The sequence below is a fragment of the Hyperoodon ampullatus genome (genome assembly GCF_949752795.1).
Source record: "Hyperoodon ampullatus genome assembly, chromosome: 1".
NCBI classification, from domain to species: domain Eukaryota; kingdom Metazoa; phylum Chordata; class Mammalia; order Artiodactyla; family Ziphiidae; genus Hyperoodon; species Hyperoodon ampullatus.
In genome coordinates, this window is record NC_136914.1 from 215,373,669 (window position 1) to 215,398,700 (window position 25,032).

The window sequence follows — 25,032 nt, forward strand, 5'->3', positions numbered from 1 at the left end:
GGGCAGAACCTCTGCCTTCACCGAACACTCAACACCCACGGTTACCCCCTCATGACACCCACCCATCGACTGTATGCACTGGGTTTCTTTCCACGCGGCCAGAACTTGCATAGCACCTGGCTCACAAAAAGTACTCAAAAACAAGAGGTACTTGAATGGATGAAAGCAGTGTTACGACCTCACTTCTTTGTCTCCCTCTAGCCCTATTTCTAGAATTCTATTCTACTCTATTTCTAGAATGCACTAAATTTCTTCTAGCAATCACATAATACCAAATACTTCTGAAGTTCCGAATTCTTTTTGGATAGAGATCAACACACGAGGCTCTTGAATCATCTGATCTACACCCACTCATCACCATGCCTGTGGGAGGGGACACTGAGTGGATGGCTATATTCCATTTGGAAATTAGCCATTTTCTTAATTCTGGGCCATCACTGAACAAACCTTTGCAAGGGCAAACCAAGGGGGCTTATTCACCTGGTCAGCTTCTTCCATGGGGTCTGGGGTGGGGGGCATGGAGGAGAGGGGGAACAGCAGCAACTATTTGCCAAGTAAACAGTTGCTGAGCCCCCAGGGAGGCATTTAACATCTAATATTTCACTTACTATCAAACGACCCACGAGGCACAGTTACCTGACCCCTTTTTCATGTTAGGAACGTGGGTATCAGAGAGAACGAGCACCTTGCCCAAGATCGCACAGCTGCTGCGTATGTCTCCCGCCTTTCTTTATTTTGTTTTACTGAGGTATAATTCACATACCATAAAATTCACCTTTTTAAAGTGCACAGTTTGGGACTTCCCTGGTGGTGCAGTGGACACGGGTTCACGGCCAACGCAGGGGACGTGGGTTCGATCCCTGGTCCAGGAAGATGCCACGTGCTGCAGAGCAACTAAGCCCGTGCGCCAAGACTACTGAGCCTGCGCTCCAGAGCCCGCGAGCCACAACTACTGAAGCCCACGTGCCTAGAGCCCGTGCTCCGCAACAAGAGAAGCCACTGCAATGAGAAGCCCGCACACCACAACGAAGAGTAGCCCCCGCTTGCCGCAACTAGAGAAAGCCCGCACACAGCAACGAAGACCCAACGCAGCCAAAAAGATAAAATAAAATAAAGTGCACAATTCAGTGGGTTTTAGTATATTCACAAGGTTGTGCAACCATCCCCGCTATCTAACTTCATCACCCCCCAAAAGTAACCCATACCCCCTGGCAGTCACTCCTCTGCCGCTCCCCCAGCCTCTAGCAACCATGAGTCTACTTTCTGTCTATGGATTTGCCTCTTCTGAACATTTCCTACAAATGGAATCATACAGTATGTGGCCTTTTGTATGTGGCTTCTTTCACTTAGCGTAATGTTTTCAGGGTCCATCCACGCCATAGCAGGTGTCTACTTCATTCCTTTTTAAGGCTGAATAACATTGCAGTGTATGGGTGAATCCCATTTAGTTAACCATTCATTCACTGATGGACATGTGGGTTGTTTCTGCTTTTTGGTTATTATGAATAGTGCTGCTAGAAACATTCATGTACACGTTTCTGTGTGAATATATGTTTTCGTTTCTCTTGGTACATACCTAGGACTGGAACTGCTAGCCAGATGGTCACTCCGTGTTTAACCTTTTGAGGAACCGCCAGGCTGTTCTCCACAGCGGCTGCACCATTTTCCCTTCCCACCAGCAGTGCACAAGGACACATCCCACTTTCTGAATACAAAGCGCACATTCTTTGCCCCGAGGCTGTCCCCGCTCCCCTAGCTGGCAGGTGCCCCCTGCCCCAGCACAGGCTCTGGCATGTACCTACCTTCAGCGCCTGTTCCTTAAAGTAATTCAGGGCATAAGCAAAGATTTCAAGGGCTTTGATTTTCTTGCCATTTGCTGCTGTCAGGTCTGTATCCATGGTGAGGTCCTAGAGCCGGGACAGGAATGAAATGGTGAGAAGAAGGAGAGACATGCCTTCTGGCTTTAAGCACTGTCACTTGGAGACCTGGGGAACCCAGTGAACCACGTCTGTGTTTCCTGGTGTTTGAGGGGCAGACTAGGATGGCACGTCCCCAGGGACAGGGCTGGCAGCAATGTCCCCTTACTGTGCGGGAGGCCCTGGCTGCTCCCCTCAGCCCCCACCTCCACTGCTCCCTTCTTTCCTCCCTCCCTCCCTCCTTCTTTTCCTCTCTCCCCTGGATCCTCTGGGGGCAGAGGTTTTGGGGCAGCAACAGAGCCCAGGAAGAAAAAAAAAAAAAGGCAGCAGACGCCACTCCCGATGCAATTTACACACTATTTCCACATGACACACATGGTCACCCTTGGGAGCCCCCTTAATGGAAGTCTAGATAATCATACCACATCACTGATGTGCACGGTGCTAAACAGACACGAAGCTTTTACTTCCCGATGAGCTGCCAACCAAGTCACAAAAATAGAAGAGCTCCTATTTTAAGGCTTGTGCTGTCTAATCCACTGGGAGCCCGCCATCATTGCCTTCCTCCCTCTGCCAGAAGCTACAGCAGTTGCTGAGTGCAGTCCTTGGGTGTAAGATGCTCCGTGAGATGCCGGATGGACTGCGGTCATTAAAAAATGATGAAAATAGTCCCCAGAGGGTGGGAATGGGCAGAGAGGGGAGCAAACCTCAGGAGGAAACCCCCAAGTCTCCTGGAAGCAGAAGACGCATTACCACCAGGGAGAAAACTCAGTGTGGTCTCTGGATGGATCCGGGCTGGGTAATGAGTCTTTGCCTTTGGAGTGTGAAGAGGTATCAAGCGGCTAAACCGGCCTTGTGGGGCCTGCCCGTCATCCTGACCCCTGCACACATGCTCACTCCTCCCACGTCTGGGGCTCAGCAAAGACACCCCAGCTTTGGGGTGGTGGCTCCCACGCGGCTTCCAGGCATCAGGAAGCCACAGGCTTGGAACTGAAAAATTCAAATTGAAAAACTTCCTGGGCTTCCACCTGCAGGAGATTCCTATTGGGCACTGAATCCCATCAGGTGAAACAGGAAGGATGCATTTTGAGCCGAAGTCAGTGTGCTTCAGAGAGAGACACACACACGGATGAGCACCGAGCCCTGGAAGGCAGGGTGCTGGCTGCAGCGTTTCCCAGTAACATTTGTTTTGTCATCTGCAAACACTTAACAAGCAGACATATGAAAGCAATAAATAATAGAAGCTAGCAATTGACTTTAAGTAACTAAAGACCGACTGGCATGGTTCTGAGAGCTTTGTGTATTTTGGTTCCTTTAATCCTTACAACATCCCCATAAGAAAAGCACTCTCCATGTCTCCATTTCACAGATAAGGTAAAGCAAGGCAAGGAGAGTCTACATGACTTGGATTAAGTATCTCAAAGGTGTCAGAGGTGGGATTTAAACCCAGGCCATCTGGCCTCATAGTCTGTGGTCTTAAACACTATCACCTTGGGGCTTCCCTGGTGGTGCAGTGGTTGAGAATCTGCCTGCCGATGCAGGGGACATGGGTTCGAGCCCTGGTCTGGGAGGATCCCACATGCCGCGGAGCAACTAGGCCCATGAGCCACAACTACTGAGCCTGCGTGTCTGGAGCCTGTGCTCTGCAACAAGAGAGGCCGCGATAGTGAGAGGCCCGCGCAACGTAATGAAGAGTGGCCCCCGCTTGCCACGACTAGAGAAAGCCCTTGCACAGAAACGAAGACCCAACACAGCAAAAATAAATAAATTAATTAAAACAAAACACCATCACCATCCTGCATCTCTAAGTACTGAGAGTAAAGGAAAATTTAAGGGATAAAATGCTTAAATTGAAAAAATTCTATCCTACGGCCCAACATTTCGATGAAGCTTGGGGGAGGGTGCTAATCAACTTGGCCATCTTACAAAACCCTGGTAAGTTGGAAGCAGAACTACTTCAGGCACTGGGCCTCCAATTATTGGGCACTTGATTTCCTGAGCTACCTCCTTCCCCACATAGAAGGTTAATGAGCCAGTTGTTGCTGGTTGTTACTTCCAAACTGGTTAGTTATAACCACTACCCTGAGCCCCCAAAATGCTCCCTCGTCCCCGAGTCCTTCCTTCAGGATTCCTTGATCTCCCAACAATCCTACAGGTGAAGGGGGATCTCCTGGCACAGCAGGGGTCTCCCAGCCCCCTATGCCTGTGCTCCATCCAGCCAGCATCTCTCTGACTGGTCAATTTCCAAAGCAAACAAGTTGCTAAACATTCTGAATATCTCCCTGCCCATGTGTACATCAGGAAGTGCTGTGTGTTCCACAAAAGTGTTGTGTGCTCCAGGTTGTTTCTAAAATCAAGGTGAATGGACATTCATTTCTGCTTGGGAGAAACCTGAGGGCCCCCAAGGTCTGGAAAGGCTGGAGGAACCCCGGGGTCTCGAATGCGGAGGACTTGGGGCCAGGAAGAGGCTGGCTTACCCCAGTGGTGTGCAGCTTCATCTTGAACTTCTCCAGGTACAGCCACTGCTTGGCCTCATTGGGATCCAGGTCGTGGTAAAAGTCCCTGGCGGCATACCCGAAACTGTGGAACTTCCTCTCCGGAGTCAACAAGATGGTGGTCGGAGTCTTCTGGTTGGACACCCCAGGGTCGCCTCCTTCCCATCGCCTGCCACCAAGGAAAGGCAGAGGTCATGGGCCTTCTTGCGTAATCCCAATGCAGGCAGCACTGGTGTGAGCACCTACTGTGTGCATGGCTGTTACAGATGTGAGTGCCCATGGTGGCTGCCAAAGGTGCCCTCTAGTTTAGCTGGTTGAGTAGTGACTAGAGACACAACTTCAGTTAATAAGGAAAACAAAAGGGACAAGTGCCAGGTTCTTGCTCAGTAACAAAGTCTGCTTCATCCTTTCAGCGTTTACTGAGCATCTACTGTGTGCCAGCTGCTAGCGACACAGAGATGAAACATTTATGTCTCTGCCTTCAAATAACTCACAACCTAGTATAGGTAATGGGGTTTTTTTTTTGTTTTTTGGCTTGAGTTTTGGTTCTTTAATTTGCAAGCACTCAACAGCACATGGATAGCTGGCTTGCATCCTCTTTGAAACAGGTAGGGTATAAACAAACACATAAATACCTGCCTCATCATATGGAAATGAGGGGACCAGGGAAATGTCCCAGAGGGGTCAGAGGAGACAGAGGTGCCAGAGCTGGGGCCTTGGAAAGAATGCAGGGCTCAGGAGAGACTTGATGTTGAAGGAGGGAAGGACACGGCAGGCTGCTCTGAGGTGGGCAAGCTAAGTGACTGTGTAGGTTGGAGAAAGCGTGTAAATGAGAAGAGTGATTGTGTACACGTGTGAAAAACGAGATTGGGAAGGTGGTAGGAACGAGGCTGAAGAGAACCCTGAGGAGTGAGAGATTTAATCAGTGAGTAATAGGGAGCCACTAAAGGTTTTAGAGCAGGGGCAGGACAGAATCAGAGCTACTGTTGACTGGAGTGAACTGGACTAAAGGGCGGGAGACGGGAAGCCAGGTGGCTGAGCAGGAGGCTCAGGCCTCGAGGTGAGGGAGCTCATACAGGGGTAGAGAGCCCTGGGAAGAGAGAGAGGGGATGACGGCGGAGGGGCTGTCCAGCGGAGAACCAAGCCAAATGGCCTCGATGGTGAGCAGGTGCAAGGAGCCCCAGAGGTTTCAAGCATGGGAGCCTGGAGGAGAGAGTGCCCCTCACAGATGCCAGCAGCCCTGGCCAAGAAGGAGGCAGGATGAAACGCGGAGAGCTCTATTTGAACGTTCTGGCATCAAACTCCCAGGAGGGGCTTGAGGATATAAGCCTGGGGTTCAGGAAGAGATCCAGGCAGGAGACAGACCTGGGCACCCCCATACTGGGGGCACAGTCACAGCAACAAGGTGGATGAGAGTGCTGACGGGAACCGTGAGGAGGGAAGGAACCATATCCTGCACATCTATATGCTGAAGAGGACCCAGAGGCGGGGAGGGGTGGATACAGACAGGCAGGCAGGCAGATGCGATGGGATTACGTCCTGGAACTGACGGGAGGGGCCGTGGAGCAATCAGAGGGTAGGCTGAGCCCCAGCAAAGCTTCCTTCCTTCTCACAGATAGAAGGAAGGAGAAAAGTAAAGAGATTGGATGCTTCTCCCCTCTTTGGGGCCACGGCAGAGAAGCCCCGGCTGCCAAGAGGCCAGGGTGCTCTCTCCTCTACCAGGTCCTGGCTTAGCAGCTGGCTCTGGTCCTGCCACGAGCCACACGACCCCTACGAGCAGCCCCCGATGGAGACACATGCCCGAGGGGAAGCGCACCTCTCTCCCTGGCCTGCCCTCCTGGGGAGGTGGCTGCACTCCTGGATGGGCTCTCACCTGCCCCTGACATCACAGTCCAGATGGAGAGCCAACCACCACCTAGATTGGCCACACAGATGAGGCTAGAGTCATCCCTGGCCGGTTTCCCAGTCAAGCCACATCAGGATGCAGGCTTCTACCCAGGGAGCCAAAGTCCCCATGGTGACCCCACTGAGATGCAGGGATGATCACCAGCCCAGGCAGACACTGGCGCCTGGGCCAGAGGTGTGCACCACACAACCCTTCAGAAATGGATTTTCCATTACTATTAACACTGACATTTTCAGTAGGTAATGGACTTCCTGGGGTTTTGCCCTTCAAATTTTTAATTCTTCATTCCTATTTAAATACAAAAACGTAAACTTTCTCATTCATAACTGTGTCAGTCTGGATCGTGGTTATGTTAACATGTTCTGAGTGAAATAAAATTCAGGTAGAACCTCCTTCCAAAAATCTCTACGATAACTAGGATAATGTCCCTAGAGACCCTGAACTCTGTGGATGCTTTGTGAGAATTCCTCCCCAGCAAGTTCAAAGTTACTTTTGCTCTTTTCTTTTTTTTCAGTTTTCAGTGTATGACTATCCCTTTGAAATAACATTTCTTAAAACAACTAGAAGCTGATAAATGTTGATTCTAGCTTTTAACACAGAGCTCTTTTCTTTCCGAGGTTCCCACCTCGGGAGATGGCAGAGCGGACCCTCACAGCATCTGTCCCACTAACCCGAGGCAGAATCTTGGTGGTGACTGAACACCGAAGGCTATGCTGCAATCAGGGTTCTCTACTAGAACTGGCTTTTTGTTATTTCCTGATGAGATGACACCCACGGGTCTCTGAAGCATCTCAGGACATCCAGTTTTCCAGAGGAAAGGCAGGGCCTAAATCAAGAGTGGGTAGGGGGATTCCCTGGTGGTGCAGTGGTTGAGAGTCCGCCTGCCGATGCAAGGGACACGGGTTCGTGCCCCAGTCTGGGAAGATCCCACATGCCGTGGAGTGGCTGGGCCCATGAGCCATGGCCGCTGAGCCTGTGCGTCCGGAGCCTGTGCTCCGCAGCGGGAGAGGCCACAGCAGTGAGAGGTCCGCGTACCGCAAAAAAAAAAAAAAAAAAAAGAGTGGGTAGGGATCACTTTTATCATGACTTATGTTTTAAACAGCACTCTCTATAAAAAAATGCATAAGATCTTATTCTGGGAGTGATAACTAAATTCCACAATTACCAGCTGAAGGAATTGCAAAGCCCATCACAATGTATCTTCAGAGCCATCCTTGGATTTGGAAAATCAGGGTGATAAATCCCTGGTTCCCAAAGCTTTGAGTGGTCACAGACTGCAAGAAGGCATGAGCCAGTCTGGAGGAGCAGGCACTGGTGCCAGGATAGACCAGGGTCCTCGCAGACAGCTGATCACACGTGGATGGGGTAGACGCCAGGGCTGCTGTGTGCATGAGTGGGGGGGGGGGGGGCGGGGGGGTGACCCAGGAGACCCAGGGCAGCTTCAGGGTGAAGTTGGCTGAAATTCACCCCACTCTGCTTTTTCTCAGGCATGGTGCTTCCCACTTCTGGTTACTGTCATCTCATGACTTCACGTGAAAGAACTAGCACCTTCCCTGCTTACATTTTACTACGTGCTAAGTGCTTGATAGGAAATCTCGTTACATTTGCACACACACTCTGTCAAGCAGGTACTGCCATTATCCCCATTTCACAGATAAGGAAACAGAGCTTTAGAAGGTCAGCAATTGCCTGAGGTCACACAGTGGTGAGTGGAGGCCTGGATCTCCTCCATCACCAGCACCTTGAAAGTCAGCACCTCTTGCCCAAGCTGTACGCTGGAATCACCTGGTTTCAAACATACTGTCCAGGTCCTTTCCCAAACCAAGTCAGAATTAAAGCAACACATTTACAGACCAGGAACCTGGAGCCCAGAGATCAGAAGTGGCTTGCCCAAAGTGGCACGGAGAGTTTGGGCCAAGCGGGGCCAGAATCCAGGACCCGCTGACTACGTACCATTCACCTGCTCACTGTACTAATCCCTCTCCCCTCCCCCAAGGCCCTCCCCCAAGTCTCCATAGTTACAGCGACCAGCGCCAGCACCTGCCCCTCCCTGCCCACAGCACTCACCTCATCACATGGATGCATTCTGGCTCCTTGGTGAAGCTGTAGGCATAGCCGCTGGATGTGGTCCCAAAGTCGACAGCCACCACCACGAGAAACGTCTGCTGCTCAGAGACGTTTGGGTCGGCATCGTTCTGCAGATAACCGAGCGGGGTACAGGGAGTGGGCGGGGCAGTCAAGCCAGGCTTTCAGAAGGGTTCCACCCTGCCCTGCTGTGTGCCCACCGTAGACAGAAGCATATTGCACATTCTGGTTCAAGGCTGCCACGTGGTGAGCTCTGGGCAGACGGCAGGCTTTCTCAGCCCCTACCTGACCGACTCAGGGAGAAATGGAGGTGTCTCCTGAACAAGGGCCAGGCCACTGGGGAGGGCCCCTGCCTACACTTGCCCAACACTCCCTTTATCAACTGTGCACAAACGTGGCTAATTACGGAAACTCTTCCATCTGGGCTGGAACCCCAGTGGTTCCCTGAGTGACACCCCCCTCTGCCCCCCATTGCCTTCTCCCAGTCCCTGCACAGACCTCCAGACCCTGCTCAGCTGTGCCCTGTGCACCTGCCAGGTGACCCCTCCACCTGCCCGGGCGTGTCATGCATGGGTGTGGGGCTCAGCATACCAGGGACCCTGCCCGGTCCTGCCATAGCCAGCATATGACCCTGCTGAGTCCTGTCCCCTTGGGGCCCCAAGCCTTTCGTCATCTGTCAAGTGAGTAGGTCAGGCCATTCCAGACTTCCAAAAAAGTCTTTAAGCAAATGTAGACTTTTTTTTTTTTTTTAACATCCACAGAACTTCAAATTATACCAATAATTTTTGGATTTGAAGAGTACTGGTTAGAGCAGCGGGTGAGAGCCCCACGTGTCTGGCCTTTCATCACACTGCCCCCCCCCCCCCATCCCGTTCAGCTTATCCTGAAGCTTTTACAGGGAACCCTCAGGGTACAGAGTTTGAAAACCACAGGACCCAGCTGTTAGGTGACCAAGCCTCTCAGTTTTCCCAAGCCTGAGGGAGTTCAGGATACAGGACTTTGCGTGGAAACCAGGACGGTTCCAGGAAAACCAAGACAAGCTGGCGTCCCTACCTAGCGATGGCTCTGAAGTTCTTCTCAGCAGGGTCTGCTTTGAGGATCTGAGCAGCTCGTACAAAGCCGCCCTTTCCTCCGGGCACCTCTCTCTGGTTGGCTACATGTGAATCCCTGGAACGGCTGCCCCACAGTATCCACCTTTTGCAGTTAGGGGCAGGGCGGGAACAAATGTCCAGCCTCCAGCCCCGCCCCGCGCTGCCCAGGTCCTCTCTCTCGGGCAAGCTGGTGCAGAAGCAATTATAGCCACAGCTTTTGGTCATGGCGGTTAACTACAGTGGAAAAGCCAGTGCATTTCACTGACTCACCCGCCAGCCCCAAGTGGCTGCTTCCTACAAGAGGATGTCTCGGTCTCTGAGCCCTGAATCTTTAAAGAGCTGCTCCCACCCTGCCTGCTCATGTTACCCACACCCAGGCCAATGGCTCCAGAAGCATCAGCCACACCATGGAAAGCCTTTGCTGACCCACAGTGGCGAAGGGGCTCGGTAGGGCTCACGTGGCTGGCACTAGGACAACTTAATCTCCACCCATGAACGTGAGAAGCCGCTCAGAAGCCCATCACATGAGAGGCGCCTCTGAAAGCAAAGGTAATCAGCACACGTACCCCCCTCCCCATACACACACATTTCTTACCACAGTGTGGGAAGGGGACAGAGGTGTTATTCCTGTGTCCCCCAGACTCCGGGCTGGAGATGAATATGCAGCTGTAGGGGTCATTTCTGAAAGGAAAGACAAGTGCGCTCCTTAGAGGTGGTGTGGACTGAGCCGGAGAGGAGCAATGAGGGCTACATGGCTTTGCTCCTGCAGGGACTGTTGCCCCTGGAAAGCCAGCTAACGTGGGGCGAGGCTGAACTCCAGCCAGAAAGGTAGGGTGTCTGATCTGTCCACCCCCGTATTTGATATTTAAAACTTGACCAAATGAGACGCTCCTTTTCTCCCAGTGACCACCAGGCCTCTCCCTATGTGCCACCCAACTCCCACTTAGCAGAGAGGCTGCCCAGTCCCCAAATCGCCTTGGCACCTGGCTCACGCCCTCTGTAGAGCCAGTCCTTAGCCCAGGCACCAGTATGGACCAGAGGAGCCTGTAGCCCCCTGAGATGATGTGCAAATTTTTCATGCATTTTCTTGGAAGGGCATCCACAGCTGTCAGGTTCCCAAAGGAGTATGAGACCCCACCCCAAAGATTAACAACCCTGATCGTAAGAATAGAGGACAGGAGTGCGATTTCCAGAAATAATTTCCTTGTTTTGTGGATGCATCACCTCCTCCCTCCCTCTGGCATGAGGCCCTGCCAGAACAAGGGGAACTCATCTCTCTTCAGTGATGCTGAAGGGTTTTGACATTCAAAAAAAAAAAAAAAAAAACCATAGCAGAAAGACAGATAGATTAGCATTCCTGGGTCCCCCAGTTGGGGCCCTGCAACAACCATGAGGTCAAATCAGAGAAGAGCCAACAACAAGGCAGCATGAATATCATTTTGTCGATTCCCCTACTGCTCTTGCAATTACTCAGGCACAGACATTTGTTCTGAAACCTTGCCAGAGCCCCGTGGCTCTCCCCCAGGGATGAGCACCCAAGGAGAAGTCGCCCTGTCCCTGGTCAGTGCTGGAAGCTCCACCCACTCTCCCTGCCTGCTGCCCAGGACTGGCAGGGCCTGCAGAGCAGCAGAACAAGCACTGCAGGCTCCCCCTGCAGAGGTGATGGCCAGATCCTGGGCACCAACAAATCCCAGGTACCATCTAGTACGTTCTGCAAATACTGCTCCATTCGGTATATAGACTAATACCTGGTGGGGAAAAAATGGGTAATGTGCGACAACAATACCTGTAGTCAAGGAAACCCAGAGGGTATGAGGTATCTGGGAAAGACCTGTCTGCTTCTAGGGAAGCACTAGGAGAGGCTCCATCTGCCTCTGCTTGCCAAATCACTTCGGTTAATCCCACGCGCTTACTGATTTTTTTTTTTTTTCCTGCTTAGTGAGAACTCAAACAGCATCATTACAGTGGGCGCCAAATGGGTTGAGGGAATAAAATGAATTATGAAAGAGTGAATATGAAGCTTCAAATCTGCACAGCCACCTTCCCAATCTGCAGGCATATGCTCCCTCTCCTCCCGATAAGGCTCAGTTCCAATCTTTGGGAGAAAGGTTCAGAAGCAAGTAAGTACAGAGGCCACAAATCAACCTGTGGGGCAAAGGACTTAAACAGACATTTCTCCAAAGAGCATATACTAATGGTCAATAAGCATGTGAAAGATGCTTAACTCATTAGTCATTAGGGAAATGCACTCATTAGTCATTAGGGAAATCAAAACCACAGTGCGATACTGCTTCACACCCACTAGGATGGCTCTAATTGAAAAAAAAAGGAAATAACAAATGGTGGCAAGGATGTGGAGATATTGGACCCCCTGTATGTATCTTGTGGGAATGCAAAATGATACAGCTGCTGTGATAAGCAGCTTGGTAGTTCCTCAAACAGTCAAATATAGACTTACCATAGACTCAATTCCACTCCTAGGAATTCCACTCCTAAGTATCTACCCAAAAGAACTGAAAACAGGGACACTTGTATGTGCGTGTTCACTGCAGCATTATTCACAAAAACCAAAAAGTGAAAACAACCCAAGTATCCATCAACAGACAAATGGATAAACAAAATGTGGTATATCCATTCAATGGAATATTATTCAGCTGTAAAAAGGAATGAAATTCTTACACATGATACACCATGGAGGAACCTAGAAAACATTATGCTAAGTGAAATAAGCTGGACACAAAAGGACAAACACCATATAATGTTTAGAATAGGCAAATTCATAGAGACAGACAGTAGATTAGAAGTAGCCAGGGGCTAGAGGGAGGAATGGGGAGTACAGAATTTCCGTTTTGGGTGATGAAAAATTTTGGAAAAAGTAGTGACGGTTGCACAACATTGTGAATGTAATTAATGCCACTGATTTGCACACTTAAAAATGGTTAAAATGGCAAATTTTATGTTATATATACTTTACCACAATAAAAAAATTTTATTAAAAAAAACTTGCTCGGGGCTTCCCTGGTGGCGCAGTGGTGCCGATGCAGGGGACATGGGTTCGTGCCCCGGTCCAGGAAGATCCCACATGCCGCGGAGCGGCTGGGCCCATGAGCCATGGCCGCTGAGCCTGCAGGTCTGGAGCCTGTGCTCCGCAGCGGGAGAGGCCACAACAGTGACAGGCCCGCGTACCGCAAAAAAAAAAAAAAAAAAAAAACCACAAAACTTGCTCATCTGAGAGGAGAAGCAATTTCCGATTCTACTAGCACCATGGCTCAGTGCTCTTGAAAAGAAAATGGAGACGTGAGCCTGGCTCCTGGACCAGCCGGCTAAACTTCAGCTTCTTTGCTCATCTCCCAGCACAGGGTACCCCCTTCCATAAAAGCAGGGGGAGGTCAGCATCTCCACTTGTGAGTAGCCTGCCCTGCCCCCACCCGCCTTGGGCAGCCTGCAGAGAGGCACCACCCTGCGCTGGGAGCCACCCTCTCTCCACCCACTATACCTGCAAGGCCTGCAGCCATGTGTCCACATTTGCACAGAAGGTTTTGGAAGACACCGAATGTCTAATTGCCCAGAAAATCTGGTGCTGGCAATTAGCAAACAAGCTATTATCTGCAGAAAAACCATCCACCCTGCTGTCTGCTTGGTTCTAATTATCCCATCACTCAGCCCTTTTCAGAGCATGTCCTACTGACCTGTAAAATAGCATATGTTGGGCCACACACTGAACACATGCCTTGGGCCCCCAGAGGACTCCAGGGAATTTGAAGACAAGAACCAAGGATGTTTTTTGGTTCTCCCTGTACCTCCCTCCCACCCTGCCTCTGGTTCAGTATGAAATAAATCATTTGACTTGCTGATCACTCAGCCAGGCCTAGAGACAATTGAACTTCATGGATTTTCTCCATTAGAAATTAAAATGCAGCTACATTGTGCGATGATTTAAAACTGATTTGCACAGAAGGTATGGAGGGGTAACATTTTTACAGACATTTGCATATCATGCACACCCACATCTATAGCTCTATAGATCCCAAATCAAAGATAATTCACCAGTTAATGTGCATTGACCCACCACAGAAATATAAAGAGCCTGTAGTGATAACTTTGTTATCAAGCTAATATTTCTTTATTTAACTATTTAAGATGTCAAAAAGGTGCTCAAAAATTTTTAGGAAGGGGATTCCCTGGTGGCGCAGTGGTTGAGAGTCCGCCTGCCGATGCAGGGGACACGGGTTCGTGCCCCGATCCGGGAAGATCCCACATGCCGCGGAGCGGCTGGGCCCGTGAGCCATGGCCGCTGAGCCTGTGCGTCCGGAGCCTGTGCTCCACAGCTGGAGAGGCCACAGCAGTGAGAGGCCCGCGTACCACAAAAAAAAAAAAAAAATTTTTTTTAGGGAAAAGAATATGGAAAAGCCTACTTTAGCCCCTGCGGGATGTGAGAAGTTTCTGATGTGCAAATAATCCCAACCAATCTTGAGAGCTTTCATTCAATAGGTAAGTGATTAAGAATAAACACAACAGGGTCAATAGAATATTATCTATTGGTCTATGGATAATTGACAGATATAAGCTAACAGACAAGAGGAGAGAGTTGATACATGGAATGTCTATATGTACAAGGTACATGCTGTGTGTCCTGGCTACCAATTAAACCTAGGCCATTATCCACAGTAAGAAACACCAACTGTCGTTCACTGTGACCCTGTTTAAGTTTCTCTGTAAAGCCAATATAATAACGTCTGCCCCATGACTGCTCCCGCCTACGTGATATTCCAGTTCAGTACACACAGAGTGACTTGGGCACATCAAGAGCAGAAGAGGAAGGCAAAGCTAAAAGCCCAAGAAGAAGAGAGATTTTTAGAGTACAGGCTTGGAAGAGAGAAAGGAAGCTGATGAAAAGAAAAGTGATACTCATCTGCAGAGGTAAGGAGAGAAGACTGGTAAGAGAGACTAAAGAAAAATGCTTTACCAGAAGTGTAGTCAAGGGCAGAGCTGAGGGATCAGGGAGTTTTAAGAAATACCTACTCCGCCGTTCCCACAAGATTAAACAGACACTCAAAGCATCTTCCCATTTCAAGCACTAAGTTACTCTGAAATGCAGTAACACAGAGGGATTTGATGATTTCACATCACAGAATCAGAAAAACAAGGAACATTTCAAGAATGCAAACTATCAGCCACAGAATCAAGCCGAGGAGGAAGAGACCGGAAGCCTTCTAGAAACCCAATAGAAAATAATCATCAGGTCTTCTTTGTCATTAGTTTTAGATGATTTACCATTACTTATGTCTTATATACTTACTGTATATAAGTAAGTAATCTTTACTATATATAAGTATATAATCTTTTTTAGTTTAGTAAATATGAAAATAGATACAGGTGTTCCTAGGTTCACTCTTAACCTGGGACTCAGCCCGCAAAACATTCTCCAACCAAGTCATTTAAAAAATAATTTTTGCAGCAAAGAGGGATATATAAATAAATGAAAATATTTATGCAGCCAAGTAGAGGATATAAACAAGTAAAAATAGGATTCAACCAACAAGTCTCCTGTCGCAGGATTTTTTAGACCCCAAAGCAGACAGCAGAGGAGAAACTAGTTGAACTTGTGAGGTTAATACTCATCACTTGCCTTAACAGTGTAATAATTAAAATACAGGCTTCATCAGGGTTCCTGCTATAAAACGTGAGACTTGTAAAATCCAGACACATTCTCATTTGCTCCTGGCTCTCATGGCTTTAATCAAAGCAGACACTCCTAAAATAAAAAGTAGTCTTAACAAGAGAACCTCAGAGACAGCCATAATTCATGAACTTGCTTGTTGCTCTGCTGGAGACATTAGTCAGCAAATAGCCGTGAGCAGAATCGTGGACTTTCTGAGATACACGAAATCGATCCTGCTCCATAAATACAACATTTTTAAAGATGAAGACGGAACCATTGGGCTGACTTTATTTTACAAGGCTCCAGGCTCATGTGAAATGACAGGTGGTCTCAAACAATGGAGACTCCCCAGCTTTTTCAATAGGCCTCCTTGCTAGCTTTCAGATTTATGTTCTATCAAACAAATGCTCAACTTCAAAAGGATTTTTAAGGTCTGGTCCTTATGATTTTTAAAATGCACTATATATGTTTATTTCTTTTCTCCTGCTAGCCATGAGATAATAGGTTATTTGCTGACAGTTGCCTAAATCAGGCCATTTGAAAAAAGGTCTCCCTTTCTCTCTCCTTATATGCCCTCCCTGTACTGTCATCTTTGAAAATTGATCAGCTCAAGGTCATGTGTAGGTTACTGGCAAATATCTTTTAAGAAGGAAAATTTAAAATTCTTATTACCCTATAACAGGCTGCATGGCTAGCTGAACTAATGCATTATTACCGTAAACTGAACTTCCATTTCAGTAAATAATTTATGGGTTTTTTTTTCAATCACCATGGTTGATGTCCAAAGTAAATGGAAATTTTATTGGTGTGAACTGAGAGACCCTCCTGACTTCAAAGAACACTGAGTGTAAAATAGCTGCTCTCCAAATGCTAAATAACAATTATGGAAATGAGCATTTATTGTGGCAGAAACCACAGCATCATGCACCAGGGGGCTGCGTCAGGCCCTTCCTGACACCAGACAGCAACTTCCAGTTACCGTCCCCATCACTAAATGGACTAGGAGATAAGATGCCCCAGTGAGAGAGAACTGGGGCATCGGAGTTTCCTCAGAGACAGTGAGATCCCCAAGTTCCTGCAACCTCAGTCCATGTGTGGTGGCACTTCACAATTTCTCTCTTAACCATAGGTTCACAGGAACATGCATGTTCAGGCAGCTGCTGGGGGAGGTGCTTTCTAGACCAACAGGCCTTCCTACTAATTTTCATGAATTATATTCAGAAACCTCACAGCCTCTGCCCACTGGGACCCAGCATTTGAAGGGGCTCCACCAGATCACCCCATACACAGGATTAAGATACTTTTGTCCATCCAACTTGTCTTTCACAGACTCTGGGCAAGGCCATGTCTTATTTCATCTTTGATTCCTCAGCTCCTGATTTGTCACAGGCACTCAGTAAATGTAGGGTGGGTGGATGGATGGATAGGTGGTTGGGTGGGTGGATGGATGGATGGATGGGTGGATGGATGGATGGATGGATGGATAGGTGGTTGGGTGGGTAGACGGATGGACGGGTGGGTGGATGGATGGATGGATGGGTGGATGGGTGGGCGGATGTTTCTAACGTGTGCCCAAAAGTGGACTCAGTGACTATCCATAGACTTGGAGGGCCACTGAGGTCTTTCCCAACTGAGGCATCAACCTCCGAGTCAGGATATTAGTAACACATATCCTGTGTTACCTCCAACAACGTGGGACCAGCTCTCAAATCACCCCCAGACCTGCCTCTCTCCTCAAATGTCCCTTTTGGTTGGTGCAACCACCATAGCTCCCAGAAGGGAGATTTCCTAGACTTCTCCCTCCCCTCTCATTGTACTCCTAAGCCCTGTCATTCCTACTTCTTAGCATCTCTCACAGTCACCCTCTGCAGCCTCACCACCACAACCTTGGTCCAGACCCTGCTGACCTTTATCAGGGCTCCCACACAGCCTCTCAGTATCCCTGCTCTGAGTCTCCCCATCCAAGTCACGCTCCTCCGCGGTCAGAGCCATCCGGTCAAAACTGAGGTCTGCTCACGTTACTCGACCAGGCCAGGGCCTTCTATTCCCATCCCCCACAGGATAAACCTAGCACACAGGCCTTTAAACCTAGGATAAACCTAGCACACATCCAGGCCTTTAAAAGTCCACCCCGCCTCCCTCTGCAGCCTCACCTCTCTCCATCGCCCCCATGCCTTCTCTGCTCTCTCAGTACAGAGGAGAGAGGAACTTCTTCATCAGTGTCTGGGGATTGACGGGCAAAACCCAGACTTGCGGAAATGCTAAGGACAGTAGCCTGGTCTCATCAAGAAATAAATTACAGGGTTTCCCTGGTGGCGCAGTGGTTGAGAGTCCGCCTGCCGATGCAGGGGACGCGGGTTCATGCCCCGGTCCGGGAAGATCCCACACGCCTCACAGTGGCTGGGCCCGTGAGCCATGGCCGCTGAGCCTGCGCGTCCGGAGCCTGTGCTCTGCAATGGGAGAGGCCACAGCAGTGAGAGGCCCACGTACCGCAAAAATAAATAAAAAATAAATAAAATAAATTACAAGGAAAATACAGGGGAAAGGAGGGGAAACTATAGATTAAAGGGTCTCTCGAACTTTGATGTGCATCAGAATCACCTGGAGCGCTTATTAAAACAGACGTGCTGACCCCACCCCCAAAGTTTCCACTCCAGTAGGTCTGGGGATGCTGAGTATCTGCATTTCTAATGAGTTACCAGGCCATCTGGGTCAGCCCCAGACAAAGGCTATACATTAAAAAGACACGTAAAAGACAAAGTAACTCCAGTCATTGCAACACTTGGATCTTTACTGGACCATGATTCAAATGAGCCAAAAAACTTATGCCATTTATGAGACAACTGGAAATGTAAACACTGACCAGATATTGATAATATGAAGAAATTATTGTTAGTGGTGTAATTATGTAATTTTTAAGAGTTGTTATCCTTTAGAGATACATTCTGAAATATTATCAGATGAAACAATATGATATCTGGGATTTTCATCAAAATAATATGGGATATTAATCCTTTGTCATTGTTTCGTTTGTAAATATTTTCTCCCATTCTAAGGGTGGTCTTTTCGTCTTGTTAATAGTTTCCTTTGCTGTGCAAAAGCTTTTAAGTTTCATTAGGTCCCATTTGTTTATTTTGTTTTTTTTTTTTTTTGCGGTACGCAGGCCTCTCACTGTTGTGGCCTCTCCCGTCGCGGAGCACAGGCTTCGGACGCGCAGGCCCAGCGGCCACGGCTCACGGGCCCAGCCGCTCCGCGGCATGTGGGATCCTCCCAAACTGGGGCACGAACCCATGTCCCCTGCATCGGCAGGTGGACTCTCAACCACTGCGCCACCAGGGAAGCCCTACTTTTGTTTTTATTTCCATTTCTCTAGGAGGTGGGTCAAAAACGATCTTGCTGTGATTTATGTCATAGAGTGTTCTGCCTATGTTTTCCTCTAAGAGTTTTATAGTGTCTGGCCTTACATTTAGGTCTTTAATCCATTTTGAGTTTATTTTTGTGTACGGTGTTAGGGATACAGCCACTATAGAGAAGAGTATGGAGGTTCCTTAAAAAACTAAAAATAGAACTACCATATGACTCAGCAATCCCGCTACTGGGCATATACCCTGAGAAAACCATAATTCAAAAAGAGTCATGTACCACAGTGTTCATTGCAGCACTATTTACAATAGCCAGGACATGGAAGCAACCTAAGTGTCCACTGACAGATGAATGGATAAAGAAGATGTGGCACATATATACAATGGAATATTACTCAGCCATAAAAAGAAACGAAATTGAGTTATTTGCAGTGAGGTGGATGGACCTGGAGACTGTCCTACAGAGTGAAGTAAGTCAGAAAGAGAAAAACAAATACCGTATGCTAACACATATATGTGGAATCTAAAAAAAAACCAAAATGGTTCTGAAGAACCTAGGGGCAGAACAGGAATAAAGATGTGGACGTAGAGAATGGACTTGAGGACACGGGGAGGGGGAAGGGTAAGCTGGAACGAAGTGAGAGAGTGGCATGGACATATATACACTACCAAACGTAAAATAGCTAGTGGGAAGCAGCTGCATAGCACAGGGAGATCAGCTCGGTGCTTTGTGTCCCCCTAGATGGGTGGGATAGGGAGGGTGGGAGGGAGATGCAACAGGGAGGGGATATGGGGATATATGTATACATATAGCTGATTCACTTTGTTATACAGCAGAAACTAACACACTATTGTAAAGCAATTATACTACAATAAAGATGTTAAAAATAATAATAATAATACGGGAGGGGAGGGACAGAGATTAAACGATACTGGTCACAAACTGATAATGACTGAACGTGGCGACTGATTCATCGAGGCTCAATACTTTATTTGCCCTACTTTTGTATATGCTTTAAACTTTCCATGATAAAAGAGTTGGTGTTTTAATGTACCAGTGTCATGTCCATCTCCCTCTTGTCAGGAGGGCAAGAGGATGTTTTTCTTATGCTGTGTATCAATCAGAGCACCTGGCCCATACATGGTAGGTAGGTGCTCCAGCCATTTGTCAAGCGAATGAATAAGCTAATAAGAATATATATTCATTTAAACCGATACACGGGGACTCTGAAGGCCTGGGAAGGTTTCAGGCCTGGGTCACCGGTGGGTGAGGGGTCCAGGTTCAGCTGGCTTCTCTGGAGGTGAGACTGTTGGGACAGCCCTTGAAGGAGTCTGAGTTTCAGCAGAACCCACCTGGCCCCCTTGCAGGCAGCAAAGCAGGTGTCTGACCACCAGCTGAGAGGCTCTAACTCCGAGGCAGGCTCCAGCAGCCCAGCCTCAGATACAAGGCCCTCCTAGACTTTGAAACCACCTCTGTAAACCCAGGGCCTCAGAGGAGGCAGGGGGCTGTCCCCCACCCATTGCTGCATCCCTCCATGTTCTGAGAAATGGGGAGATGCCCCTGCCGACAGGCAGGGTTTCTCTAAAGACCAGGACACACCCTTTTTGCTGTGTTCAGACTTGCTGGGCTCCCAACTCCATGTGGAAGGGATGAGAAGCCTCAGTGAAGGCCTTGGCATCTCCTCACCCCCCTGAGGAATGGCCAGCTGCAGTGCCAATGTCAGCTGTCACCCTGTGACCCTTTGTACTAAAAGAACAAACGCTGAGGTCTCCAGAAAGGGAGGTGTCCTGCGGGGACTGGGCTGTAGGCACAGCATCCTCCATGCTCAGGCAGGGCAGCCAGCTTGGGCTGCAGGGTCGAGGGCCATGTCTCCCCAGAACCAGGGCGGCTTGAGAATAGGAGCAAAGCTGAAGTTGGCCCCTTGGCTGCAGTTCTTAAAGGAAAGTAAGGAAAGCAAAATGGCTTCTGTTGATGATGGAGAACATGGCACGGCAGGTGGAGAAAGCGGAGGTCTGGACACCGGCTTGTGAGCCTGGAGAAACCACCTCACCTCTCTCCGGCGCATCTTCTCCCTCCGTGAAGTGGGAATTTGGATTCTCAGGGCCTCAATCACTGTGTTGCAATGAACAAAAGAGGTAAACCCTCAGAAATATGTAACAGTCCAGGATAAAAGGATCCAGGAAAAGGAGTAAGTCTGTGAATAAAGGTGATGAATTTGCTGTGGAATGTATTTCATTGATGTAACTGTGGAAAACACAAATGAAGATATTCAGGCGATTGGAAATGCCTATGCATTCCAGGGAGAAATGTCTTATTCTAAATTGAAGTTCTTCCGTTAAAGCTCATGCTTTGTGTCAATATTACCAAACTATTTACATGTGATTATTATTTAGTGTATCTGTTCGATAAATATTGGTTTAAACATAAAAAAAAAAAACCCACGAAATATGGAACAGACCTCACCCACCATTTGCTGAATTCCTTCATGGGGTCAGATATTTATGTATTTTTTTAGTTTAGGCTCTTTTGCAAGTTTATTAAACTCAAATTATTTATTTGAAATTGTTAGAAACATACAAACTCAGAAATCTATTAGGAAAGCTATCATGGTCGGCAGGCACTGAATGCGAATTTCATGCCACGCTAAGAGCTTTACAGGTGTGGCTTGAGAAAGCCTGCTGTTAGGGGCTGGAGGTACTGGCATTCTTCCACTGGATGGGTGAGAAACATAAGGCCTAGAAGGTTAAGAAAGAAGCCCAGGGCTTCCCTGGTGGCGCAGTGGGTGAGAGTCCGCCTGCCAATGCAGGAGACATGGGTTTGTGCCCCGGTCCAGGAAGATCCCACATGCCGCGGAGCGGCTGGGCCCGTGGAGCGGCTGGGCCCGTGGAGCCATGGCCGCTGAGCCTGCGCGTCCGGAGCCTGTGCTCCACAACGGGAGAGGCCACAACAGTGAGAGGCCCGCGTACCGCAAAAAAAAAAAAAAAGAAGAAGAAAGAAGCCCACATTTTTAGGATGCAGCCCAGCTGGATTCGGAGCTCGCCACCTCTGAGCCTGTGCCCTACAGGGAACCCAACACCAGGTCCCGCGCAAGTATTGTTTCTCTTGAAAGATGAAACTACGAGAGAGGTGTTAGTGTTAACTTAAATCCCCATTTCACAGATGGGCAAATAGTGCGGGGGAGGTCAGGGGGTCACAATCACAGGGCACCCCCAAGCCCCAGCGGCTGTCTCTGCCTCCGGGCTCAGAAGACCGCATGGCTCACCCTTCCTTTGGCTCCAAAGGCTCACAGTGTTCTCCATTTCAAATGCCATAATTCTTCAAATCCAAATATCAGCGTGGGGAGGAGCCATGATGACACAGAGGTTCAGAGTCAGGAAAGCCTGGCCTCAAATCCTAGCATGGCGGGCTTCCCTGGTGGTGCAGTGGTTGGGGGTCCGCCTGCTGATACATGGGACACGGGTTCGTGCCCCAGTCCGCGAAGATCCCACATGCCACGGAGTGGCTGGGCCCATGAGCCATGGCCGCTGAGCCTGCGCGTCCGGAGCCTGTGCTCCACAACGGGAGAGGCCACAACAGTGAGAGGCCCGCTACCGCAAAAAAAAAAAAAAAAAAAATCTAGCATGGCCACTTCCCAGGGGCAGGCCCTGGGGTGAGCTACTTAGCCTCTTCCAGCCTGTTTTCCCACCCCTCCTGGAAAAATGGGGGGGAGGGGATCCTGATGATGGTGATACATTTCATAGGATCACTGTAAAATAATGCATGAATACATGAAATAATATCTATAAAACCTGGTGCATGGCGAGCACTTGATAAATTATAGATGTCATTTATCATTGTTACCATCATGATCATCATCGCCAAATCGGTCCAATTGCTGTTGAGAAAAAGCACCCACGTGTTTACACCAGGGAACAGAGCTCCCACTTATGCACAAGGGCAGCAAATGCATTTTCTTTACATTATGCTTCTCTGGGCTTCTTAATCAAGGATAAAAAGTCTCACCAGATAGAAACTTGACAAATGGGACCTTCAGGAAAACTCAGTGATGGGAAACACAAGGGCCTTGCTGCCATGGGTGAGGGAGACTGTCTGGCCCCGACTTCCCGCTCAGGCCACCTGCTCACCTCAGGGGTCCTTTCAGAATAACCACGGAGACCCTGGGAAGCCACGTGACCCTCCGCGCCAGACAATAACCTCAGGCTTTCCTGTCCTCTGCGATGAAGCACATTTTCGAACTGACCGGGTGAATGAAGAATCACTCTCCCACCAAGGAAAAGATTCCACCTGCCTGGGCACCTGGAAGGCCAGGGTTTAGACTTCCCCAATTTCTATCGTGAACAGCCTTGGGATGGCTCAGCCCACAGAGGCCACGGCACAGCTGGCGCTGACTGTACTGAGACTAAAGCCAGGGGCAATGGCACTCCAGCCTGTTGGTCTCCCCAGGAGCGGGATCTTTCCCCTCCCAAACACTCATCATCTGTCCCTGGGGAGGGGAGAGGGAGAAGCAGAACAGGAGGTAAGGGTTGGGGAGAGAGACAGCTCGTTCACCCCCTTCAGCTGAACCCTCCTGATGAGAGAAAGTTGTGCCACCTCCAGGCAGGAAGGGTTGCCCTTAGCCCGCTTGTACCCCAAGCCAGAACCAGAGCACAAACCTCCTGTACTCTGCCGGTGACTGAGAGCTGAGGCTCATGCACGTTACAGATCCTCCGAGGAGTGTCTTAATGGAAGAAATGTCCCAAAACAGCAGCGCAGTTTGTGCACTGCACAAAGGCACCACCTTGAGGGACATCACCCAAGCAGGACTGCACCCACCCCTGGATATGGGTGCCGTTTTCTTACCCCAAAGGTGCCCTTCCAAGTCATGAACTAAATGGCTATATCACCTAGAGCGAGCACCTTTTTCCAATTTTTGCACCCAGAGAAGATCTGTGTCTAATTCATCTAAAAGCACCATAAAAGGCAGCCATAGCACTTAATAATCAAAAAAAAGGAAGGAAATGCCTTGAAAGGTACTGAGTTCCCCATCACTAGAGGAGTTCGAGTTGAGGCCAGGCAATCACTTAGCTGTAGAAGAGCAACAGTGGGTCAGAAAAAAGGAGATGGGACTCAGGAGGAGTGGAAACCAGGCTGTATGGACTGAGGCATTCGACCAAGATTCACTGAGCATGTGACTCACTACCTGCCGGGAGCAGTAGAAGCTGTGCAGCACTGTGGTTAAGCACAGGGGTGTTGGGCCTCGGGAGGCTGTTTCAAATCCCAGCTCAGTTATTTACTGATCTTGGTGGATACTGCTGTATCCACCCCAAATCCATTTCTCCCTTCTTAACCAAACCCTATTTTACATGACTAGGGGGAGGGGTGACCCTGCCCCAGATCCAGGGTAGATCCTGGGTAGTCTGAACCAATCATGACAACCCCCTTCCCCTTCCAATCATGCACACGGGAATGGGTTTGTGACCCACAGCTCTGGCTGATGGGACATGAAGGGAAGTCTGCCGGAGGCTCCTGCGAAAGAAACATCCTGACTCTCAGGCGAGCCCATGAGGCCAACACCTGTGGCTGCCATCTTGCCGCCAGCCCAAGATGCAACCAGCACGGAAAGAACCTCCGTCCATCCTTCAGTGGGTCCATGAGCTGCCTAGTACCTGCCATGGAGCCTGCCAGACCTCTGGACTTCCCATTCATGGTCATAACTAATTTCCTTTTTCTAGAAACAAGATAAAGTCAGTTTTTCCATGCTTTGCAGCTAAAAACTGATGCACAGCTGTGCAATCTTGAACAAGTTACCAAGTTCCTTGGTGGTTCAATTTTCCTTCTGTATTAAATAGAGGTAGGTGATAACTCTTACTTCCTGAGATTAATGAGGATTCAATAAGAATAATGCAGGCAAAGGTCTTAACCAGTGTAGCTATTATTCCTCACAGTGTCTCATTTTATCTTTACAAACGACCCAATGAGGTAAGAAATAGGTAGATATTAGCCCCATTTAACAGCAGAGGAAACCAAGGCAGAGAGAGGTTAAGCGTTTCCCCAAAATCTCACAGCTAGTAAGTGCCTGTCTCTAATGCCCAAGTCCCTTCCCTCCACCACATTCCAGCCCTGAGGTTCCAGGGGCCCTCAGGTTCCAGGCCTGAGCCTGTACCATGGAAAACTTGCAGCAAAGAGCAGTGAAAAATCAGATCTCTGGAGGGAGGTGGGATAGAGAGGGACTACTAATGGATATGAGTTTCTTTTGAGGGTGATGAAAATGCTCTGGAATTTGATAGTGGGGATGGTTGCACAACCTAGTGAATATATTAAAAACCACTGAATTGTAGACTTTAAAATGGTGGGTTTTATGATATGTGAATTATATCTCAAGAAAAAAAAAATCAAAGAGCTGCAGGAAACCACACTGTAAGGACGACTGTCTCCTAGCCCACCTCCAGGATGGCTGACGACTACAGCTAGGCCGGGGGCAACAGCTGGCACTGGCCTGTCCCCAGACACCCCACTCTTTAGCAACACAAGAACG

General features: G+C 48.9%; 1 protein-coding gene across 2 annotated transcripts in view; it reads right to left on the bottom strand.

The window, feature by feature from the left end:
* The window catches only part of HSPA12A (heat shock protein family A (Hsp70) member 12A), a gene marked incomplete at both ends in the record, with an annotated part of 156,929 nt that overhangs the window by 20,396 nt on the left and 111,501 nt on the right, over window positions 1-25,032 (bottom strand). For both annotated transcript variants that reach the window (XM_079701623.1, XM_079701624.1), the window contains 4 exons: window positions 1,803-1,907; window positions 4,394-4,580; window positions 8,385-8,512; window positions 10,089-10,174. In XM_079701623.1, coding sequence (XP_079557749.1) covers window positions 1,803-1,907; window positions 4,394-4,580; window positions 8,385-8,512; window positions 10,089-10,174 — 506 coding nt within the window. The remainder of the gene's footprint in view (window positions 1-1,802; window positions 1,908-4,393; window positions 4,581-8,384; window positions 8,513-10,088; window positions 10,175-25,032) is intronic.